Raw genomic sequence first — 24,512 nt, 5'->3', positions numbered from 1 at the left:
TCAAATACTCTTATAGATCTGTCTGTCCAACTGAGCTGTATATGGCAAGTTGGCTTTATAAAATAAGATCACAAGAGCATAAAGCTTCAATCTAAGTGAAATGGTAGGGAGCATAAAATCAGAAAATTACAGCACTGCTATTTTTAACAATTTGTTTAATTGATTCTGGTTCTTTGCTAGGCACTGTACTTTTTGAGCGTTGTACACACATCAACTCTAATCCACATACAAACTCTGCAAGATAGGAATTACTATTCCTGTTTACTAGATCATGGAACAGAGGCTTAGGTGGTAGAGGTTTAACTGTATAGCTCATTTCATACCACCATGCCATGCAGCCTCTGCTAACAGTGGCAATCACCTCGCTTTCAGCAGACCTCCGTATATAAACATCAGTGTTTATCAGTATGTGGTTCAACCAGGTTTTCAGTGACTCAGTAGGGTTGGTTACTCTTGTGGTGTAACAAACCACCTCAAAACTTTGTGGTATGGAGGTGCCATTTTATTACATTCACAGATGCTGTGGGTAAGGAATTCAGGCTGGGAAATGAAGATGGCTTATGTGAAGGGCCTCAGCTAGGGGGACTGTGGCTGCAGGAGTCTGCACTCTCATGCTGGTTGTTGGCTGGAACCTCAGCTGGAACTGCCAGCCAGGACACCAACATGCGGACTCTCCACATTGCCTGGGTTTTCTCACAACACGGCAGCCCTTGAGTAACTGGCATCTTGTATGGCAGCTCAGGGTTCTGGGGTGAATATCCCAAGAGAATTAGGCATAAGCCTTTCCTGAACTAGTCTTGGAAGTTATGCTGTGTCACTTCTGGTGTGTTCTGTTGGTTAAAAGCAAGTCACTAAGACTGACCCAGATTCAAGGAAGGGGATATAGACCCCTCCCCGCCCCCTCAATGGGAGAAGTGTCAAAGAATTTGCAGACATGTTTTAAAGCCATCACAGTGGGTAATAAATACTTTACTACATATTGTTACCTGTGGCTTACATGTTAGAGTTGAGGTTCTCATCTATCTCCCTGCCCCTTCCGGACGGCTCACCTGGTTGCCAGAAATATAAGCAAGGGCACGCTCCAGGCAAATGCACCTCTATTACTAGTTGGGACTTCTGCCCCTAATTTCTAGCTGATCTACGACTTTGATTCACTGGCTGGGGAAGAGTTGAAGCACCGGTAGCCTCCTTTTCAACCTTTCTTCCTAAGGCAGAGAGAATCAGACTACGCCTCTCGTTTACCTTAGATGGTTTTGCTTGGCTTTTTGGGAGTGAGAGCAGGCTGAAAACATTCAAATTTATTGCTTCACTCACATGAGATCACACACCTGGTTAATTCAATTTTTTAGTAAGTTAAAATATTTGTTGACAGGAAGATCCTGCTGGTGGAGACAGAAATCATTGATCAAAGGTTGGTTGGTAAATGTAGAATGAGAATTGAATTGAGCATTTTCCATGTCCTTACAATATAAGATGAATGAAAGGTTCTTTTTTTCCCTTAAAGGAGAAAAAGTTCAACAGACATGGAAACTACTTAAATGGAAAAGGAGGTGATTAGGCACATGAGTTAAACTGATGATTTCGTGCCTCCTTTCCCCTGGGCCCTCACCTCAAGACATCGTACCATTTTGACACAGAGTCAAGCTGAAACATTCATGCCAGACCTCTCTAAATGGGATACATTCAGGCTCCGAGAACTACTCTTAACTGACGAGTACTGGCCTGGAATAGAGAACTGAGGAGCAATGGTGATTAGGAATTCTCAGGGTCGAAATGCCACTCACTCACTTCATGTTTGAAATGTTTGTACATAAAGCTACTGCTGTCACAGCTTACTGTAACTTCATGAAAAGGATGCTTGTCAAGTGGCCTCTGGAGAGCTGGAAATGGGAGTATGCCACCCAGCAGCATTTGATGGAACTATTTTCTGAATTAGCAAAAATTTGAATGGGCAGATGTGCTGTGTAGCCAGGTTTCTTTAGGATCTTCTATATTTTTAAAGGAAATAGTAAGATTCATAATTATCAGGCTACTTTCTGCTCTGACAAGCTGAAATACATTTCCTAATCTCTCTTGCAACAGGAGAGTAGTCAGGTGACTAAGTTCTAGGGGATGAGGTACAAACTTCCAAGTTTCCTTTAATTTTACCTTCTGAGTCTTCTTAAAAGAAAAGGAGTAAGTACATCCTTTACGCTGCCCAGAATGTGGGCAGTGGGATGTGAGTACGATGGCTAGAGCCAGACTGAATCACATGGTGGAAGCCACCTACCTACCGAGGATGTTAGAGCAAGAGCCAGGGTTCCTCACATGTGAAGCCACCATACCTGCCTTTAAATGTCTTTCATTTGAGAGAGAAATAAACATTTTTCTTACTTAAGCCACTGTTTGTTGTTACTGTTGTCATTGTTTACGAAGCCAAAACTAATTGCTATACTTAAGTAATCCTAATTGATACACTGCCCTTGCAGATAATCTTATCTGCTTTGGTCCCAGCAGGAAACAAATGACATACTCAAAAGAGTTTAACGAAGGCAATATATACAGAGATGTGAGCAGGGTTAAGGAAGCCAATCAGGGCCTAAAAACTACCGGAAACCACCCCAGCCTCCAGGTCAGAAGGCAGGAGGAGGGAGTTGTTACTATAACACACTGGGAGCTGTATCCTTGAGAGAGGGGCTAGCCACAAGAGTTGTGGCCTTAGGAAAGCAACCACAACTGAAACAGCAGGGGTACAGAGACCCAATTCTCTCTCCTCCTTCCTTTGATTTCCTGCTAGTGCCTACTATTGGCTGAACCCAACCAGAAGCCAGAGGGCAAGGGAAACTGGGTGATATGGTCTGTAAAGGTCAGCCTCCTGGGACACTGTAGAGAACAAAAGACTGAAGAATGATTCTGACGGATGATGGCGAGAACTACCTATATATAACGTCCTCTCATTATAAAATGACTTTTTAGTTCTTAAGTGATTTGAAGATAATCTTAATTTGCATGAAATCATCCAACTTGAAAGTTAACTTATTGTTGCTGTTATTTACTAGTTTAAATGTGAAAGGTACATACCCTACGTCCTAGTGATTCCACTTTTAGGGATCTACGCAGCCATTAAAAAGAATGAGGCATATAGATGTACTGCTCAGGAAAGTTACCTAAGGAATACGATCAGGGAAAAAAATTAATTGTAGACAAATCTGTTTTCATGGTCTGAAAAGAGAGCCCATGTGTCAATATCTCAACAGAGATGTATTTGTTCAACCACAGGGAAAGGCTGGGAGGACTGTTAATAATGGTCACCAGAGGGGACAGACAACGCAGCAGCCGACTAAGAGGGACAGATAATGTTTACATTCAAAAACTGGTTCCATATGGATGACTTTCCTTTTGTGTTTTGTGTTTTTCAATGAGAGAAAAAAAAAAACAAACCCAAATCACAAAATGTGAAAGATATCACTTAAGAAAAAGCTTAATTACTGACATAACTCTCATTTTGTGTACGCTTTTTCTAGCAAATGAGCAAATTTAATAAATTATATGTGACCATTTGCTAGCTGGCATAAATTATATAATTCATAGAAAAATATATAAATGAATATTGAGAAAAATTTGAAGTACTTATCAGAAAGAGAATTAGTTTAGTAAAATGGTGGCCATTGATATTTAACTTACAAATTTCACATTTGAACTAGAATGCAATATTCAAATCCCCCATTGATATTTAAACATTATTTTTTAAACTCCCAAAGCAAAAATACATTTCAAATCTATGCTGTCTTTGTTAGTGAAAAGACAGAGATTTTTGTCATCGATTGTCGTAAATTCTAAAATAGGTTTTTCAAAAAATAAGAACTCTTTGAAGAGTTTTGTAACCCTTTCAAAGCTCTCTAAGGTCTGTGTAAATGCCTTTCAAAGGGATTTAGAAATTAATTGAACAATGCCTTTTGGGAATTATATTGCAGTTAGTATAGCAAGATAAACATATTTAGAAATTGGAACTTCAAATTAAGAATCCCAAACAGAAACTGAGTCTCTGATATTTTCTAGACTGTGTCGAATACTAACCTATTTACCAGTCACTTGTCACTTTCTCTTATTAATTGTAAAAAAAAGTGAGTTAAAAGTCTCTGAGCACCTTTGCTGAAAACGGCCCACATGACCTTGGAAACACAAGTGTGCTTGTAGGGGAACAAACGTTAATGTGAAAACGGTTTACTTCCTGAAAGTTTAAGTGTTTTAGATGGAACAGCTATTACATAACACAGGGACTGGGCTGCTAATTATGCTCTATGGCAGGGTATAAAAATTTTTTTGAAATGAACTATTTCAAACATGGAGAAAGTATATTTATGGGAGATTATAATTTTGGATGACTCCTCATTTTCACTGCATGTAGTAACACTGCGGCTGATTCAAATACAAAGCGTTCTGAAAAAAGTATTTTTTCAAACTATTAATAAATGAGTTATCTTATGAGTTACCTTCTCCAGGTCATTTAGATTTACTATGGCAGAAAGAGGAAGGAGAAAAGCTACAATGGGGCTATATAAATAATCCAGTTACAGAATTTGTTTAAAAAGTCTACCCAATCTTTAATATAGGCATTCAAACCATTGTGCTGGTATGTGGTACACATTTATTTATTTCTCAATTATTTGTTTTCGGTTCCATTTTAAGCTTATGATATTTTCATGGAACATGAACAGGTAGATAAACTGTAGTTATGGATTTTATTCAAGACATGGGATTTTAGCAGTTCATTTTTTAAAAGATTATGAAGGGAGCCCACACTATACTAGGTTTTTTACACTGGGATTTAAGCCTGAGTACCATGTTACAAGATGTGAAGAAGAGAGGGTCAGTTCAGTTCATCATTCTCTCCTAGCACTGCAGCAGGATCATTTTGCCATTCCTTCTCAAGACCTAAAAATAAAATGGTACATTGTTGAGTTTAAAGTGTTGTCTTACTATATTGGTAGACTTTACTTCTTTAAAACTGACCTATCATTTGCAAGGAGAGCAGTCACAGGAGCCAGTGGGTGGACCTTGAATGACCACATCTACATCATTTAAAATATTATTTATATAATATAAAAACTGGACCAGAAAGAAAGTCTGGGCAAGTGAAGACTAGTAAGATCCTTGCTTAAACTCTAGCCCCACTGTTGTTAGTTGCTAATGTAATAGAGAAGGCCGGGTGTAGTCTGTATTCCCCAGGAATTCCAAAGGCCTTTGTCAGCTCAGAGACGTGTAGAGATACAAATCACAGAAACCAAACTAATCTGGTCACAAAACTCATCTATTTTTTTATTTAGTATTTTTAAATAGATTTTTAAATTGTGGTAAAATATACACAATTACCACCTTAACCATTTTTAGGTGTACAGTTCAGTGGTATTAAACACAGTCATGCCGTTGTGCAACCATCACCACCATCCATCCCCATAACTCTTTTCATCTTATAAAACTGAAACTCTATTCCCATTAAACAATAAACCCATTTCCCCTCACCCCAGGCCCTGGCAACCACCTTTATACTTTCCGCCTTTATGATTTTAATTACTCTAAGTACCTCTTCTACGTAAATCATATAGCGTTTGTCTTTTTGTGACTGGATTATTTCACTTTGCATAATGTCCTCAAGGTTCATCCATGTTCCTTCCTCTTTAAGGTGGAGGAATATTCCATTGTATATATATATATACTACATTTTACTTCATCCATCCACAGACACTTGAGTTGCTTCCCTGTTTTGGCTATTATGAATAATGCTGCTATGAACATGGGTGTACAAATACCTCTTTAAGACCATGCTTTCAATTCTTTTGGGTATATACCTAGACACCTATTTGTTTTTGTACTGGCTCCAAATAGCTTGAGTATTTTAAATAGCCATACTGCTAAACAGACTGCCCATTTAAGACGGGCAAATTCAGTTTTTCCTTCATTGTCAAATACTTATTGAGAGACTTCTTGTGTCAGGCATGGGCTAGATTCTGGGGATACAATAATAGCAAAAATAACTTGGAAATACATGATGACAGAGCATTTTCTTTGATCTGGGAAAAATCCCACAAAATGGAATATACTGATCAACATCCATCTCTATGAAAAAAGGTGAAGATGAATAGAGAATTCACAAAGAGTTCTTTCTTACCTCCATTTTTATCCTTGTTCTTCCGTAAAGACTCAGATATTTTCTTATCAAGATGACTCACTTTTCCATTATTCCATAAAGGAGTTCCAAAGGGTAATAAGTAGGGCTTACATTTAAAGGATGGCATTTAAACATTTTCTGAATAATTCAAACACTGTATCCATTGAGTAATGGCCAGGAGCTGGTTCAAGACCTCTTCCGTCATACTCATGAGGAATTTTGGGGTAGGGAAAGGGGGGAAGGAAGAAGTAACATGGGTGTAAGGATTCCAGATCAATTCATCCATAGTTTAGTGACCAAAAATATCCCGTGTCTTGTTTTATTTCTAGCTTCTGTTACTATCTTAGTTACTCACTTGATACCAAGATTTTCACTTGATACCCAAATCAAAGGAAAATCTGGAAACAGACCTAACCACAGGCAAATGAACTGTATCTTTTCATTCCAAAACAATGCTTTCTGTAATAGCACACAAGGGAAAAACAAAGAGGATTAGGGAACACACAGTTGTCCCCACTGCTGTGCAAGGCCTTACTGGCAGATGCAATTCTTTCTTAGAAGTACTGAAAGCCTCCTTCAGCTACCATTACACGTCTCACTCAAGTCATCTTGGCTGAGAAGTGGTGGTGATACAAGACTGGATGATAGTGGCCAAATCGGCTTATTCAGCTGATTCTCCACCAAAAGGAAGAAATGATCAGAGAAAGCCAGAGGGCGACCAGGAACCTAAAATTTTGCTTGGATTTTAATAGGATCGAGAGGGCAGGGCCACTTGGGTCTTTCACAAGAGGGACTCTTCCTTGGGTTGGAAGTGCAACAGTTCCCAGCCCCCTACAGCAGCTACCAGGAAGGTGGAAGTGGATAGCTGTGAGTTCCTGTGGCTCCAGGGGCTTTCCCATCCTTCAGGTCTTCATTCAGTTGTGATCTCATCCATGAAGGCTTCCTTAATTTTCTAACTTGCAGTAATCTCTCTCTTTCTTGCAACCATGTCCTCTCCTCTGCCACTAAGCATTATATCTTTTATGTCATATACATGTCTGGGCTTCATAACTAAGCCTCTTGAGGGCAGAATCCCCATTGGATTCACCCATGTATACCCAACTGCCCTTACTCTGCCCAGCACAAACTAGGTAGTCAAAAAAACGTTAATGAGTAAGTGGGTAAATCTGACGGAAGAAGACCTGAGATACCTCCAGTAAGCAGACAGTAGGTCACTAACTGCAGAGCAATCAGGGTTTCTTGTGGTCTTGGCAGGGAGGGACATCAGAGAAATCTGGGGACAAAGCTGGGGTCTATTGGCCATGACAGTTCAAGCACATACATAAGGAGTACACTGAAGTTGGAGTGTAGCTTTTCAAATAATTACCCATGCAACTATTTGTTCCATATTTCCGTTAAGATGGGCTACCATGCCAAAATGTTCCCTTGGCATAAATAGTACACTTTTTCTACCACGGGCTTTCTTTTGTGTTATTTTACTGAAAAATCAAAGTAGGTAGGTAGGCTATTAGTATCCTCATTTCACCTGCTGGGATGCTGAAGTGAAGTAGGTGAAAGACTCAAGAGTGTTCTGTTCTCATATTCTTAGGTATCTGCCTCCTTGTAATTAGGGAGTGCCAGAAAAAAAAAAAAAAGTTCTTATTCCATTTTCCCTTAGAATATACTTGTTCAGAAATGAAAACTTGTATTATTAGTACTCATCATTTTGTGTGAAGTCAATGTTTCAAAAAACACTCTGAGGTCTCATGTAAATCCCAACTGTTACCACTAATCAACTGACATGAAAGGGACTGTTCTGTTTTATAGAGTCATTATATTAGGATATTAAAGAAGGCCCGCATGGATCGCCTACCTTGAGTTTGGCGATATGTTTGATAGTGGTCTATGAAGTCTTTCTCATTAAATTTGATTTGGCTTATGTGGTAATATTGTAGTCTTCAATAGGATGCAGGTAAACAAAGTTAATAATATATTAAAATGAATCACATTGGAAATCAGGAAGAAGGGGAATAGTCATTGAGTTTAGCAGGGACTAAAGTTTAGTTAATTAAAAAAATAACTTGATTCTCTATCTCTATGAAAAATTTAGCTTTAAAATATAAATCTATTGCAGTTCAAGCATCTGTATTTGGGCTACTTGCCAAAGAGGAACTCTGGTGTGAAATATAATTAAAGTGGATCATAATATTTTCACTATGTTATAAATGAGGAACATCAAGCATACTGAGAAAAAATGCCTAGTCCAGCTTCTCTGGAGAATCACTAGTGGCCCAAATGACAACCCATATTCTTGCCTAGACCACTAAAATATAATTCCCCAAAGGATGATAGTCCTTTTACTATTTACAAGTTATGTAATAAATGAAATATAAAGTTATTCAGTACCAGTAATCCCTTGTAAAAATCACTAAAAATTTGTATACGTCAAAAACCACACACACCTGAGTTCATACTGGGTACTTCTACTTATAGCTAAGGAAAAAAACCCCACTAGTATATATTTAGAATATGAAAACATGTTTGTATAAAAACAAGTATTTGGTCATCAGTCTATCTTCCATCCCTTTTGCAACTGATTTTAAGTTCTTTATAGTTTTCGTTTTTAACAGGGATTACAACTTTAGTAGTTCCAGAAATATAAAAAGATGGCATCAAAATGTCCTATATATTGGTAATCTTAGCCCAAGAACTTTTCATGCTTATCTTGTGTTCTGGGCTACAGTCTTCATAGATACAAATTCGAGCAGAACAAATAGAAAAGGGAAATAATTCATGTCAGCTGTTGAAGGCAGTTTGTAAGGCAGGCCTTAAAGTCCTTATCTCTGGCGTGTTCAGTATGGAATGCATAGTTGATTTTCATTCAGCTACCAGAGAAAGGTATTCTACAATGACAGATAGCCTTATCAAAATTACAATTAGCTGGCTTCCTCTGCAGGGTATAGCAGTTGGTTAAGTAACACCGAAGTGAGAGCTCTTACCAGTTTTCTCAGAAACAATTCCCCATCATGAGTATCTGGCCAACTGCTTAGGTCTAGCGTGAACATGTAATTTTTAAAAGAATGAGCTGGGACCTGCTAACATGTTTCAAAGGAGCACCTAGTAAAAGCTGATCTCTAAGCAAATAAACCATCAGTTTATTTAATTTTCAAGTAGTTTTTTTACTAAATGTATTATTCCTCTAAGAGTAACATGGTTCATGCTGCTTAGATTGTTCACAGTGCTTTTTGTTGTGCCTAAAATTCTTCAATAAGGTGAAATAAAAGATTCAAATATGGTTTTATAATACGTGGAAGATAAAATCTCATATTTATAGCATATAGTTCGACTCTTTTATATGCATGACTAATCAAAACTGTGTCTTTAAATGGCAACTTGATATTTTTCAAATTGTACTCAGAAACACTACTGTATACCATCTGCCTTAATACCAATATTTTCAGGATTAGCTTTATTAACAGTATGACATTTTCATGCATTCTTAAACTTTACACTAGTTTTAATATTCACAATGTTTGATTAAGTTCAAATCAACAAATATTCAAGCCTACATGAGAAAAGAATGAAATGAGGTTATCTTTTTATATAATCAGCTAAATTATTTTTAAGAGTTAATACTGGGATTTAAAAACCTAAATTTCCAATGTTACTGTTACTCAACCAGATGAACATAACTTTAGGCCACAGGACTGCCCATTAGCCTTTCCTGTCGGAGAGCAATTAATCTCTTGAACCACTTTTCTTCAGCATCAGCTTTCTCAATAAATAACTGAAATAAAAAAAGAAAAAAGAAGAAAAAATGTTATTGTCTGCCAATAACTTGGATTTGACCTTATAAATCACTTTTATAGAATACATCCTTCAGCACAAGATTTGGATACTATTTAACTCTTGATGACCTCTTAACTGAAGATCATCTATTTGGAATAATGCTCAGAAAGTTTCAGAGTAAAAGGACGAACATCAAAATCATTGGTTAGCAATTTTACATCTCATTTTGTAAAGTTTATTTCCTACAATCTTCCTGAAGACACAGTGGTATGACACTACTTCACAGAAGATAGCACGATATGATGTTAATGACACGCTCACAGTCCGTGAGCCAACGGGAGCAGAGCCAGAATTAGATCATTTATTTATTTATTTATTTATGGCTGTGTTGGGTCTTTGTTTCTGTGCGAGGGCTTTCTCTAGTTGTGGCAAGCGGGGGCCACTCTTCATTGCGGTGCGCGGGCCTCTCACTATCGCGGCCTCTCTTGCCGCGGAGCACAGGCTCCAGACGCGCAGGCTCAGTAGTTGTGGCTCACGGGCCTAGCCGCTCCAAGGCATGTGGGATCCTCCCAGACCAGGGCTCGAACCCGTGTCCCCTGCATTGGCAGGCAGATTCTCAACCACTGCGCCACCAGGGAAGCCCCAAGAATTAGATCTTTTAGTGCCAGAATAAAAATAAAACAAAACTTCTTTTTGCCCATTTTTCTTTCCCATAGAAAGAATCTCCTAGAAGTCAGGTAACATGAGTTGGTCCAAACCAGCTTCAAATACATGTAACAGCTCTAAAGGCTGGGGGTGGGCTGCTTATTTTTAGCAAATAGGAACATATGAATCCATTTCCTCCAATGGTCTTCTTGTCACCAGCCCAAAAGGACAACAGTTTGAATTAACTTCAGTCAACTAGACTTAAACTGACATTCTTAAGGTTTAAGGATCTTACATTTGGATGGGCCAGAGAATTGTCATCTTGGTACTTGATAGCAGTAGGGATGCTGCTAGGGTCTATTTCTTTTTCATTACTCGGTGGGTCAGCCACTACTGATGCTGGTCCTGATGTTGCAGCTGCATGCTTCACTTCACTAGGTTCCACTGACTGAAACATAAAACACATGTTATTAATTGGATAACAATTAAAATGTTGCTTTAATAATATTTCTGATTTTGAATAATAACTGCTCAATTGGCCTCCTTTGAGATGATACTAATTACAAAATGGCCCTAGGTTATTGAGTAAGAAACAACTATTCCTAAAGTAAGCAAACAAATACAAAAACACTGTGAAAATGTCATGTCTTACAATCAGCATATTTTTCTTAAGAAGTTGGTACTTATGAGTCTATACTATTGAAAAAGTATATACATTTCACATACCTAAATTCTATTAATGAAAATAAGCTTGCAACAAATCTCCATTTAGTTGGTCTCTTTAGATATAAAAAGCAAATTCAAAGGTTATCACTGATATTTTTAAAATAATAGCCTTACTGAGATACAATTCCATATCACAATTCATAAAGCTTTTATCACATCAACAGAGTTTTGCAACTAACACCACAAGCAGCTTTAGAACATTTTCGTCATCCTCCTAAAAAAACCCTATACCCATTAGCAGTCACTACTCCCCATATCTCCCCAACCCTCCCATCCCTAGGCAACCACTAGTTTATTTTCTGCCTTTATGGATTTGCCTATTCTGGATATTTCATATAAAAGGAATCATACAATATGTGGTTTTCTTCTGACCGGCTTCTTTCATTTAGTATGTATCAGTATTTCATTCCTTTTTGTTGCTGAATCATATTCCATTGTATAGAATATTATATGCCAGGTACTGTGCAAAGTGCTGGGGACAGAAACACTGATAAATCATTGTTCCTGCCTGGAGGGAACCAGGAGTGTAGTGCTAACTCAGGTTAGTTCCAATATCTCCTTCCCTGAGACAGGAGAAGGCCAGGGAAGTGGCTGAATAAGGGAAAGGCTGCAGGGATAACATGAAATGGATTAGATGAGAAGTTGACATTAAAGGTTAAAGTTAAAAAACCCTAGATGATTGGGAGATTAATTCCACTACTTAGCCTTTTTTTCTACCCCTATTGGTTCTACACATATAGTTTTTCAATTTCCATTCTCTTTTGACTTTTTTACTTCTGAACATCCACTTCTCTGAATGAAGTGCAAAACAGAGGTCACTGGGGAAAACATCTAGAAAATGAAATATGCATGAATTAGTTAATCCTTTATTAGAGTAATTTATCTCAGAGTTGGAGATCCATCTATTTAACCAGTATTTACTAAGCACTACTAATTGCTAAGCACTGGGTACACGAGGGAGAATAAGAAGATATGTTCCTTGTCCAGGACACGGGTTCGAGCCCTGGTCGGGGAAGATCCCACATGCCACGGAGCAACTAAGCCTGTGCACCACAACTACTGAGCCTGCGCTCTGGAGCCCGCAAGCCACAACTACTGAGCCTGCGTGCCACAACTACTGAAGCCTGCGCACCTAGAGCCCGTGCTCTGCAACAAGAGAAGCCACCACAGTGAGAAGCCTGCACACCGCAACGAAGAGTAGCCCTTGCTTGCCGCAACTAGGGAAAGCCCGCGTGCAATGAAGACCCAATGCAACTAAAAATAAAAATAATTAATTAATTAATTAATTAAAAAAAAAAAAGATATGTTCCCTGTCCAAATTGGAGATTACATTTTGCTAATGGGATGACAGAGCTCTAACAAATAAATACCAAAATATATACATAATCACAAATTGTAACAAGTTACATAGAGCTGTTTAAAGAAATATTTGGTAAATTTGATTTGGCAGTTTTCTTCTTACATTTTGGAGCCAATATTTTTTTCCTCAGATCCCAAACATTTCTATGTCTCCAACATAGTGGTCATAGAAGACTCATAGCCCTAAGTGATATTACACTGACCCTTTATAAAACTGAAGACATGTAACAGTAAAGCCCAATATTCTGCACAGGGGAAAGTGGGAAGTATGCTAGTCCAGTGAGGTCCAGGACATAATTTTTTGGTACTCTATCTTGCCATGCAGGGAATGTAAGAGCATGCCGTTCTGCATATCTAGGCCATGCTTTGATAGGGTTCAGCTAGGAGACTGGCTGTCCATATTGAACTACCTCGAAAAATTGTGAAGTGCTGTTATTCTAGTTGCTAAACATGTGGATTGCACATGTGCAGGTGGCAGAGATAACATTCTATTACAGAAATCAAGTAATCTCATTTTGTTTTTACCTACACAGTACATTAAAGTTTTCTTTGAAAAGTGCTTATACGCACAAGAGGTAAAGTTCTCAGGGGTTAGGATCAGAGTGTAGAAGTTATTATTTAATAATGGGTAATTTTAAAAATGTGTGAGGAAAACCATCAATTGCTTCTTTAAGTGAGGAAAGCTGTTAGAGAAAATTTGACTATTAAAAAACCCTCAGGGCTTCCCTGGTGGCGCAGTGGTTGAGAATCTGCCTGCCAATGCAGGGGACACGGGTTCGAGCCCTGGTCTGGGAAGATCCCACATGCCGCGGAGCAACTAGGCCCGTGAGCCACAACTACTGAGCCTGCGCGTCTGGAGCCTGTGCTCCGCAACAAGAGAGGCCACGACAGTGAGAGGCCCACGCACCGCGATGAAGAGTGGCCCCCGCTCGCCGCAACTAGAGAAAGCCCTCGCACAGAAACGAAGACCCAACACACCCAAAAATAAATAAATAAATAAATAAATAAATAAATAAATAAATAAATAAATTTATAAAAAAAAATAAAAATAAAAAATAAAAAACCCTCAGCATGGCCACTATCAAACATCTGGCTTTGAGTAGCACTGCCACCTGGTGGTTCAGTTTGGAAAAACTTGTTTTAACACGTACTTAAAAGTATAAAAGAACAAATGACCACGCTGCTTAGAGTTATTTACCCTCTTTTTGAACACAGGCGGATATCTGCCAAATACAACAATTTTAGGATTGAATAATTGGTAATAAGCTTATTTGGGAGAGCAGTCTGAAAACAAGCTGCATCCTGGTTCCTTAAGTTGATGATACAGCAGGAACTATCAGATCATCTTTCTACTCACACCAGAAAAATATGATTGCACAGAGTTAAACTAGTTATATCAATATGTGTTGCAGGAGACACACTGTCTAGCATGTCATTGGTAATAGCCACTTTTCTGGTAATAGCTCCCTAGCTAAATTAGTGGAATTAGCACAGCTAAAGACTCTACCAACAGAAGGGGTCACTAGTTACAGAAAAGCCTTTTTCAGAGATATTATAAATTTATACCAATGCATGTAGCACTGTCCAGGAGAGAAGGATGCTGAAACTTGGTTCATAATTTAGTCCTCAAGAGAGTTAGTCTTTGCTATGCATCAGCAATAGCCCATCACATCTGCCCATGACCTCGATGAAATGGTCCTCTATATAATTTACCTCCTTTGCTAAGCCATCTCCTGATAAATAATTCATCTTCTTGGGCATCCTGAATCCTTACCTTATACTGTAGACACAGACATTTTAGAAACTGGAAAGGGATTTCACTTTCTAAACTAATAAATTGGCCCTCTGTTTTATATTACAGTCCAGGGTGAATTTATTCTTTGTTGGTCCATCACTGCTCTTCTGATCGTTTTGAAGTGTGATGACTAATATAAGTCCAGTGTTGGATGGCTAATATTTTATACTACTGTACATTCACCAAGGTAAATGCCATCTTCTGTGGCTTTTTAGCATATTCTTTATATTTCAACAGGGAATATGCATTGAGTTCACAATTATGAGAGACATTTGATTAGTAGGAAAAACATGGGTTCTGGAGTTGGACAAATTTGGTTTGGCTGCTGCTTTCTATCATTTACTAGCAGTTTGACCATGGGTTATGAAATTTGCTGAACCTCAGCTATAATTAAGGGTTATTAGGATATTAGTTAAATTATAAATGTTAAATGTCTAGTATTAATGGTAGCCATCATTATTTTAGTTATTTTACATTATTTAAATATATAAAAAAGTGGGGCTATGATACAACATTGTTTTATATCATTTGCCTACTGCTTTAACATTTCCAAATGGCTGTGTTGAAACAAATTGGTCCAAAGCTTATGTCTATACATGAAACCAGAAAGTTACTGTGTAAAGTAATTTTTAATTTGCTTGGTCACCAAGCCTCAAATAAGGAGAATTTTAGGATCTATAGACCATAAAAAAATTACATAAAACAGTCTCCGGCCCAACCAAAACAGGAATCCTTGTATCTACAATCCCTCTGAAGGAAGCCACAGACAAATACAGCCCTCAGTAGCAGCAGCAGGAAGAGGAGGAGTAGTGACAGCTTTCATTTCTTGAGTATTTACCATACGCCAGGCACTTGGTTAACGGTTTTACGTAAAGTATCTTGCTCATCCTTATAAAAGCCTCTGCTACGGGTATTATTCCCATTTTAAGGGACGAGAGCCAAGGTTTAATAAGATTATTATGTAGTTTAAGGACATATAACCAGTAAATGGCAGAATCAAAATGTGGTTCCAGATCTGAGTCTACATCTCATGCTTTTGACCACTGCTTCCTAATTGCTAAATGCAAGATTTATTGCAATTTGGCTTGAATTTTAGAGGAAAGAAACAAAAATGTTGGTAAAATATTTTAACTAAATATATTTCTGAGGGGCTCAATTCACAGTGCTGGATTAACATTTCTAGGCTGCTTCTGCTTCTCTGTCATACTTATCCAACCAAGAACTGGCCAGTTCTAGGCCTTCCAGATTGATTTTGATTGATTTTATTTCTTTCTATGAATTACTGTTAAGGGGAACCTCTTTCTGAAAGATAGTTGAAACAGAAGGTGGGTTTCCCTCACACAGATTTATGAAGGTTGCTTACAAAATGAAGAGCCTCCTGTTCCATCCTAGACCTCTCAATCCTTAATGGTAGCATCTGAATTCGGAGTACAAGAAAAGCTACACTGAAGCTGAGTAAATTCCAACTCAGCACTAAAAACTAAAGCAAGCAAAAACTAATTATTAAAATAATTAATAATGGTGGTCCCTTTGATGAGAGATGTAGGTGAAATTCCTTTAAACTGCTCCCAAGGGAAGCCCATTTAACTATATATAGGGTTTTGTTATAGATATGGGAAGAGGAGTTTTTCTCTTGGATTTAATCAGTTATCTTAAGATTAATAACTATAGGAAATAATATTTTAAAACTTTTCTAGAGAATATAAACAAGGTAAAAAAATGACTAATCTTGGAATTCAAATATATAGATATCATTACATTTAAAAAATCTTTTAAAGTGCAACCAGATATCTAAAGAATTTCTGTGTTTCTCAGCAAGGGGTCTGTCTTACTGGTGAGCATGGAGACTCAGGGAAAGTAAGGGGCATATTAGAGAAATGTAAATGGGGTAAGGTTTATACTTCAGACAGTGTGAATCCCTATAGTAGTAGAAGTTTTCAAGCACCATACTTAGTTTATAGAATGTACTTAGATATCAAATAATTTAGATGCTAGAGTATATAATTTAAAAATAAACATTTAATGGATCAAGAACCATGTTAGATACTTGATAATCATTATATTTAATCCTCGGTTACTCTAAAAAGTAGGAATTATTAGCTCTATTTTATGAATTTGGAAACTGAGGCTTGGAAAGAGGTTGAGAGGTTTTCTCGAGATCATAAATCATGGTAGGAAGTGTGGAAGTTAAGATTCAAACTCAGATCTCCTTGAGTCCAAAGCCCATGCTCTTTCCACTATATTAAGCAGGCTTTAGATCAACTTCCTTGCTCACTGCCAATTTTACTAGTTACTGGAAGAACTGCTAGTATTTTGGAGGAGAGGAATGGAATTAAAAATAAATTTACTATATTAATAATTAATACCAAATGGGAAAAAGTTGTTTAGAAGAAAACCTAGTGTATTAACATAGAGGAATAAATATTTCCACAGAAAGAAAATGCTAGGTCATCTGAAGTGTGTGCAGTGAGAACTGGGAAGTCAAGGTGAACTCCAGAAAACAAATACTACACAAGTAAACTTCAAAACAAATTACAATTCTTTTAGGACTTCTTAATACGTACGAGTAAGATATTTAATAAAATGGGCAACTATATTTGTGAATGCCCATTTCACAGCTCCTTTTTTTCAGGAGTTGTGGTGGCAAACTACAAAATGTTCAAATGAAATCAGCAAAATAACAGGGCAAGGACCATGGATTAACCAAGGCTGTCTAGTGCATCCTGGCATCCTGCACATGCTCAATTCATGTCCCCATAATGAATTATTTTAAAATACATATAGTAATTAAAAAGATGTCCATCTCACTAATAACAAAAGAAATGCTAATGGAACAACAAAAGGTCAATTTTTACCTATCAGGTCAGTAAACATGGAAAAGTCTGATAAGACTTGGTGTTAACCAGGGTGTGAGAGACAGACATCTCCCTGCATTTCGAGGTGGAATTTGAATTGATACAATATTTTGGGAGAATGCCTTTGGGAACAGGTATGAAAATAAACAATATTAACCTTTAACAACTCCATTTTGAAAATTTTATCTTAAGGTGATAATAATGGATATTCACAAACATGTATGCAATACCTCCAAACTTACAACTACTAAAATATCTATCAGAGAAAAAAAATAAATCAATTATGATACATTCATCAGTAGAATACTATACAGTCATTAATATATCTACAGATATAGAGTATTTTTGAATAAGTGATAACTATACCATGTCTTCATTATATGTATGATATTGAAGAATACATGTATTTCACAGTAGATAGCTTTTTCCAACTAAAGGAACACAAATTCCAAAAAGCAGCCCTGATAATGACTGAAAGAATACATGAAATATTCAACAGAAATAAAATGCCAATCAAAGCTCCTTTCATTAGAGTTGAATAAGTGATACCCATATGGGCAAAGAGTGTAAATATATGTTACTATTTGGGTAATAATTTTATTGTTAATGTTCTTTTGTAACTTTTCTCTAGCAATGTCAATTCAAAAAGTAGATGTATACATTTGAAAAGAAAACTGTGTATGTTCATGAAATGTGTATTATTGTTATAGAACCATCATGTTGACATCTTATACTTTGCCTTCTTGGTGAATTTTAAAATAAAAATGGCATCAGATACATTTTCACGGTTTTTTTTAACAAGTTAAACTTGAACTGATTCTCACTGATTCATTCTCTCTCTCAATAACATGCTGATACACTCTCGCCCTACTTCATCTATTAGAAGAAGAAGCACTTACATTTAAGTAAAATCCATTAATAAAGCATCCCTTTAGTTGGAATCTAAAGGCTTATTCATAATGCCTGGATGAAAACTTACCTTTTTGACTTCTTTACTTGATCTGAATGTTTGCTGAACAAAAGAATCACTTTCAATGGCTTCAATTTCTTTGACTCTTTTTACTTGTTCTACCAGGGTGGCTTGGTCTAAAAAAGAGGGTATTATGTCAGTGTATTTTGGTGTGTCAGCTTGTTATCAACACTATACCTAAGCAATGTTCTATGAAGTAATTTTATGACTTATGAAATTTAACTGGATGGAAAAAAAAAGACATTATGGTTAAGTTAAAATAGAAACTTTTTGCCCCCGCTGGAGACCCACAAAGATAACATTCCTATCCACTAAGACTCTCACCTAAAACCTAAAACATTGCTGAGAAGGTACTGCTAAAATGATCCAAGCTAATCTGTGCTAATCTGGAAGGAGGACTTTACATTTTTTTCCCAATTTTACTATGGAAATACATAAAAGGAAAAAGGAATAAGAGCACAATGAATCCATCTGCACCCATCACTCAGCTTCTATAATCATTAATGTTCTGTTATTCTTATTTAATCTATCCATGCCCACTTCAATTTTGGGGGATGGACCTGGAGTATTTAAAAGTAAATCCCAGACATAATGCCATGTTACCCCTAAATATTTTTTTAGGCATCTCAGATAAGGGCTTAAAAAAACAAAACAAACTAGCAACATAACTACAATACCATCTTTAAGCCCAACATTATCAGTAATAATTCCTTAATATCATCTTATATAATCCATGTTTAATTTTCACTGATTGTCCAAGTGTTTTTTTTTTTTACAGTCGGTTTGTCTGAAACAGGATCCAAACAAGGTCCACACATTACACTTAGTCAACAAGTATCTTAAATTCCTTTTAATCACTTACGGTCCACCATCCCTTCCTTTCATTGTCATTTATTTATTGAAGAAAATGGATCATTTAGCCTTTACAATTTTCTACATTCTGGATTTTGCTGATTTTATTCTCATGGTGTCATTTAACATGTTCTTCTATCCTTCATATTTTGTGTAAACCAGCAGTTAGATCTAGACAGGGATAAGATTCAGGTTCAATTTCTTTTGGTAAAGAATACATCACAGGTGGTGCTGTGTAATTCCTATTACATCATATCAGGATGTGCTTCTCCCACTTCTAATGATGTTAAGATTGATCAGTGTGTCCAAGGTGATGTCAGCCTGACCCTAGCTCTCCACCAACCTTTCATTTAATGGTTTTAGCAGACAATGTTTGTTGCTTAGCTCCATTATTTTATTAGACATTGCAAAATGGTCATTTTTTTTTCTAATTCTATTATTTGTCCTGCATTTATTAGCTGTGATTTGAAGAACTTCCTTCATCGACTACTTTGTAACTGTGAAATATAGTCTGTACAGGAAAAGGCAGAATAAATATTTAGTTCTTTCCCTTATTTTATCAATTTTGGTCCAAAGATGACCATTATGAGCTCATGAATATTTATATATGTAATGTACTTCAGTCCGTCGTAGTCATTTTCATATTTTGATTCTACCTTTGGGTAGTGGGAGCCTCTTCATGTTGGTCCCTGCATTCTTTTGATATGATCTCTTTTGTTAAAGTGTGATAAGATGTCCCAGGTTCATCCTGTACAGTTCCTGTCTCAGACTTGAAATCAGCCATTTCTCCAAAGGGCTTGGATTCCTTTTAGTGGGGAATGATACTTAAAGACAGTAACCTGAGCAGTAGGGGTGTTTGTTGTTACTGGATTGTCACCGCTTCTCAGCTTTTTCAGTGGGTGGGGTAGGAAATACATACTTTTAGAAAAGAAAATCGAATGTGAGTTATATTTGTATATCTCTTCTCTTATTCTAAGAATATTAGGCCTTAATGATATGATCAAAAGTACTTAGCTGTTTTTCCTAATATATGAGTTGAATATATATTAGTTTCAAAATAATGAGACAAATATTACTATTAACAAGATGAATTAATAAAGTTTAAAATTTCTTTATGGTTCTTTTTGATCTTAGGATTTATTCAACTGATGAATTGTCAAAACACTATACTCTAAAGTCACTTGAAATAATTCTCCATGTGATTATGCTACCAATTTGATATATAGTTAGGTTCATTTGTTTCAGTTTTTTTTTTTTAAATCTTGTCTTGCTCTATTGTTTTCATAATTAATATTTGTTTTTTAATTGCATAAAACACTTACCTGCTTTCAAAGTCAAAATTAAAACATCATTCAGAGAAGTCTATGTTTCCTTTCCTATCCCATTCCCCCAATCCATAGGTAACCATTTTTTATTAGGTTTTGATTTTTATCCTTCCATTGCTTATTTCTGAAAATATAAGTATACATATTCTCTTCTTTCTTACACAAAATTAGCATACTATACATTCCTATGTATATTACTTCTCTCACTTTTAACACTATGTTTTCCAGTATAGAGACTTCCTCATTCTATGTTACAGATATACAGTAACCTATTTTATGGTTTTATGATAGTTTTTTCCTACCAATGCCCTGCTGATGGTCATTTGAGTTGTTTCCAGTCCTTTGTTTTTACAATTAGTGCTTTAATAAATAGCCACAGGCATATGTCATTTCATACTTTTGTATTTTTTTTTCACATGCTAGCTGGGCAGGAAAAACGCAACATTATGGTTCACAACCTTACTGCTTAAACTCTTGGTCTAAGCTGAAACGAATACACACCTGAATTAGGAGCCACTGAATACTCAGCTAAGGCACCTAAAAATGCTGGGGTTTTAGCCTGTATGAATAATAACTGAATTTATTTTTTTAAAAACTGTAATAACTGGTTTAACAAGGTAGAGTTATTTGCATCAAAGTAATTTTTACATACTAAGTTGAAAAGGTTAAATGATATAGAGAGTATGAAATCTGGTCTAACACATTCAATAAAAATTAACATTTTATGAAAAATCTCTGTTTCAATTTTTGGCCAATCACAAATTATAAGCATATAGTCTTATGCAAGTTCCAGTTTATTTAAGAGAAGGACAGTGCTTCTGAGATGTGTCCCTGACAGCTGTAACCAGTCTTTTCTCAGGTGAGAAATCCTGCATGGAATGTTTGGAAGTAACAGCCGTCACAGCCAACACTCCCATCTTTGGAAGAATATATTTTCCTATATAAAAAGCAAACACTGTCAGAGTGTCATGGAAGAGCAAATAGTTCCACATGCTTTAGAATAAAAGCTCCTTTTAATTATGCAATGTACTAACTGAGCATGTGAAATGAGAGAAGACTCTTTGCCCAGCTAACTTATTAACACATCCCGTACCAGAGGATAATATTTTCACTAGTTACATATATAATGGCATTAATATAGCAGAGAAAAATTATAATGGATACCATTCCAAGTGATTCAACTTTAATTGGTCAACATGAAAACACATTTGTTTGTGTAGGTGTTAGTTTCACAATTATTTCACAATCATTAGTTCCCAACCAAAAACAATATTTCTGACTTCAGGATGATGTCTCATATGTATCAACTGTTTGACCCCTCGGATTTTTTCTCTAACATATTCCCTCATGTGGATTTACAAAGCACATCATTAGTATTAAATGTCAGAGGTGAGCTCACAAACAGTACTTGATGTCTAAAGCTTGCAGTGTTTGTAGCTTTAAATATGGGCATACAACCAGCTCCTAATACAAATAAAAGTGTTATCATAGAAGCTGGCCAAAGGGCCAGTATATTTAACAAAATAGCACTGGAGAAACTGTAAAGGAAGGAAGGAGAAAGATTAGAGGAAAAACAGAACATTATCTTTGTGTTTCTTTAAAGATCACTTCAGGACTAACAAAGTGACAGGGTAGATAGGGGAAAGCCTGTCTGCTTGACTTACAATATGAAAATAAACCAACATAGCTTTTACCTTTCAATGTGGGAACCATTTTACTGGTGATATTTAAATGAAAGAATGTGATATTTAAATTAAAGAGTAAGAGAGTGATATATAAATTAAATTTCTTTAACATCTTTATTGGAGTATAATTGCTTTACATGCTGTGTTAGTTTCTGCTGTATAACAAAGTGAATCAGCTATATGTATACATATATCCCCATATCCCCTCCCTCTTGCGTCTCCCTCCCACCCTCCCTATCCCACCCCTCTAGGTCATCACAAAGCACCGAGCTGATCTCCCTGTGCTATGCGGCTGCTTCCCACTAGCTATCTATTTTACATTTGGTAGTGTATATATGTCAATGCTACTCTTTCAGTTCATCCCAGCTTACCCTTCCCCCTCCCCGTGTCCTCAAGTCCATTCTCTATGTCTGCGTCTTTATTCCTGTCCTGCCCCTAGGTTCATGAGAACCATTTTTTTTTGAGATTCCATATATATATGTTAGCATACGGTATTTTTCTCTTTCTGACTTAACTTCACTCTGTATGACAGACTCTAGGTCCATCCACCTCACTACAAATAACTCAATTTCATTTCTTTTCATGGCTGAGTAATATTCCATTGAATATATGTGCCACATCTTTATCCATTCATTTGTCAGTGGACACTTAGGTTGCTTCCATGTCCTGGCTACTGTAAATAGTGCTGCAATGAACACTGTGGTACATGTCTCTTTTTGAATTATGGTTTTCTCAGGGTATATGCCCAGTAGTGGGATTGCTGGATCATATAGTAGTTCTATTTTTAGTTTTTTAAGGAACCTCCATACTGTTTCTCCATAGTGGCTGTATCAATTTACATTCCCACCAACAGTGCAAGAGGGTTCCCTTTTCTCCACACCCTCTCCAGCATTTATTGTTTATAGATTATAAATTAAAATTTGAAAGATGCATGGGAGATTTCATTTTTAGCCTTATAAATAGGTCAGCTCCATGCTGTCTGAAAACAGGCATAAAAAATGTTTTAAACTGCTTCATACTCAAAATTCTAAGATCAATGTCTACAAATGTATGTCTTAAGTATAACCCTGTCATTTTGGGAAGCAGAATAAAACACATCAATAATATATAGTAAATTGTTTTATTTTTTAAAATATTTATTTATTTATTTGTTTGTTTGTTTGTTTGGCTGCGTCCGGTCTTCGTTGTGGCACGCGGGATCTTCATTGCCGCATACAGGATCTTCATTGTGGCATGAGGGATCTTTTAGCTGTGGCACGCAGGCTCTTAGTTGCGGCATGCGGGATCTAGTTCCCTGACCAGGGATCGAACTCAGGCCCTCTGCACTGGGAGCACAGAGTCTTAACCACCACTGGACCACCAGGGAAGTCCCTATAGTAAACTGTTTTACATTCAGGCTCTTAAGTTTAACATGCCAATTTGTCATTTAAAAATTCTGTACCAATTTTAAGACTGGGAAGAATGTGAATTAAAACTAGTTATTGTTTATTTTTTTATTTTTAAAAAACATTTATTTATTTATTTGGTTGAGTCCGGTCTTAGTTGTGGCAGGCGGGCTTCTTAGTTGGGGCTTGCTGGCTCCTTAGTTGCGGCATGTGGGCTCCTCAGTTGTGGTATGTGAACTCTCAGTTGTGGCATGCATGTGGGATCTAGTTCCCTGACCAGGGATCGAACCAGGCCCCCTGCATTGGGAGCGCAGAGTCTTAACCACTGCGCCAACAGGGAAGTCCCCTAGTTATTGTTTATATGCTTGGCATGAATGCCTAACATACAAAGTATCCTGTATTCACCAGCCATGAGGTAAAAATGAAAACAAGTGACAAAGTTACGGAGAATAAAAATTACAGGATATTTCTAAGGCTTCCCTGGTGGTGCAGTGGTTAGGAATCTGCCTGCTAGTGCAGGGGATACGGGTTCGAGACCTGGTCCAGGAGGATCCCACGTGCCGTGGAGCAACTAAGCCCGTGCACCACAACTACTGAGCCTGTGCTCTAGAGCCCGAGAGCCATAACTACTGAAGCCCGCGCACCTGGAGCCCGTGCTCCGCAACAGGGGAAGCCACCACAATGAGAAGCCCATGCACCACAACGAAGAGTGGCCCCCGCTCACCGCAACTAGGGAAAGCCCATGCGCAGCATAAATAAATAAATAAATAAATAAATAAATAAATAAATAAATAAATAAATAAATAAATTACAGGATGTTTCTAAACATTAACATGGTAACCATGAAGTAAACATATCTACTTGCACTTGATGCTTTTTGATAAACACATTATTGGTAAACAAAATGACTTCCATAGGTTGCTTGCAAGATGTCTGCAGAACATTTCATATTTCATAATAAAAGAGAAAATAATGGAGTCAGAAAGCTAAGTCACTACA

The 24,512-nt window shown here is 36.9% G+C and overlaps 1 protein-coding gene across 4 annotated transcripts in view; it reads right to left on the bottom strand.

Annotated features, from left to right (window-relative positions):
* Positions 1 to 5,272: 5,272 nt before the first annotated feature.
* Positions 5,273 to 24,512, bottom strand: part of RSRC1 (arginine and serine rich coiled-coil 1) — a 428,398-nt gene continuing 409,158 nt past the window's right edge. For all 4 annotated transcript variants that reach the window (XM_057545926.1, XM_007164842.3, XM_057545927.1 and 1 more), the window contains 3 exons: positions 18,276 to 18,382; positions 10,857 to 11,009; positions 5,273 to 9,914 (listed from right to left, as the gene is read on the bottom strand). In XM_057545926.1, coding sequence (XP_057401909.1) covers positions 9,822 to 9,914; positions 10,857 to 11,009; positions 18,276 to 18,382 — 353 coding nt within the window. In that variant the 3' untranslated portion in view covers positions 5,273 to 9,821. The remainder of the gene's footprint in view (positions 9,915 to 10,856; positions 11,010 to 18,275; positions 18,383 to 24,512) is intronic.

The sequence above is a fragment of the Balaenoptera acutorostrata genome, chromosome 4 (genome assembly GCF_949987535.1).
Source record: "Balaenoptera acutorostrata chromosome 4, mBalAcu1.1, whole genome shotgun sequence".
NCBI classification, from domain to species: Eukaryota; Metazoa; Chordata; class Mammalia; order Artiodactyla; family Balaenopteridae; genus Balaenoptera; species Balaenoptera acutorostrata.
This window is presented reverse-complemented; position numbering and strand designations above follow the sequence as displayed.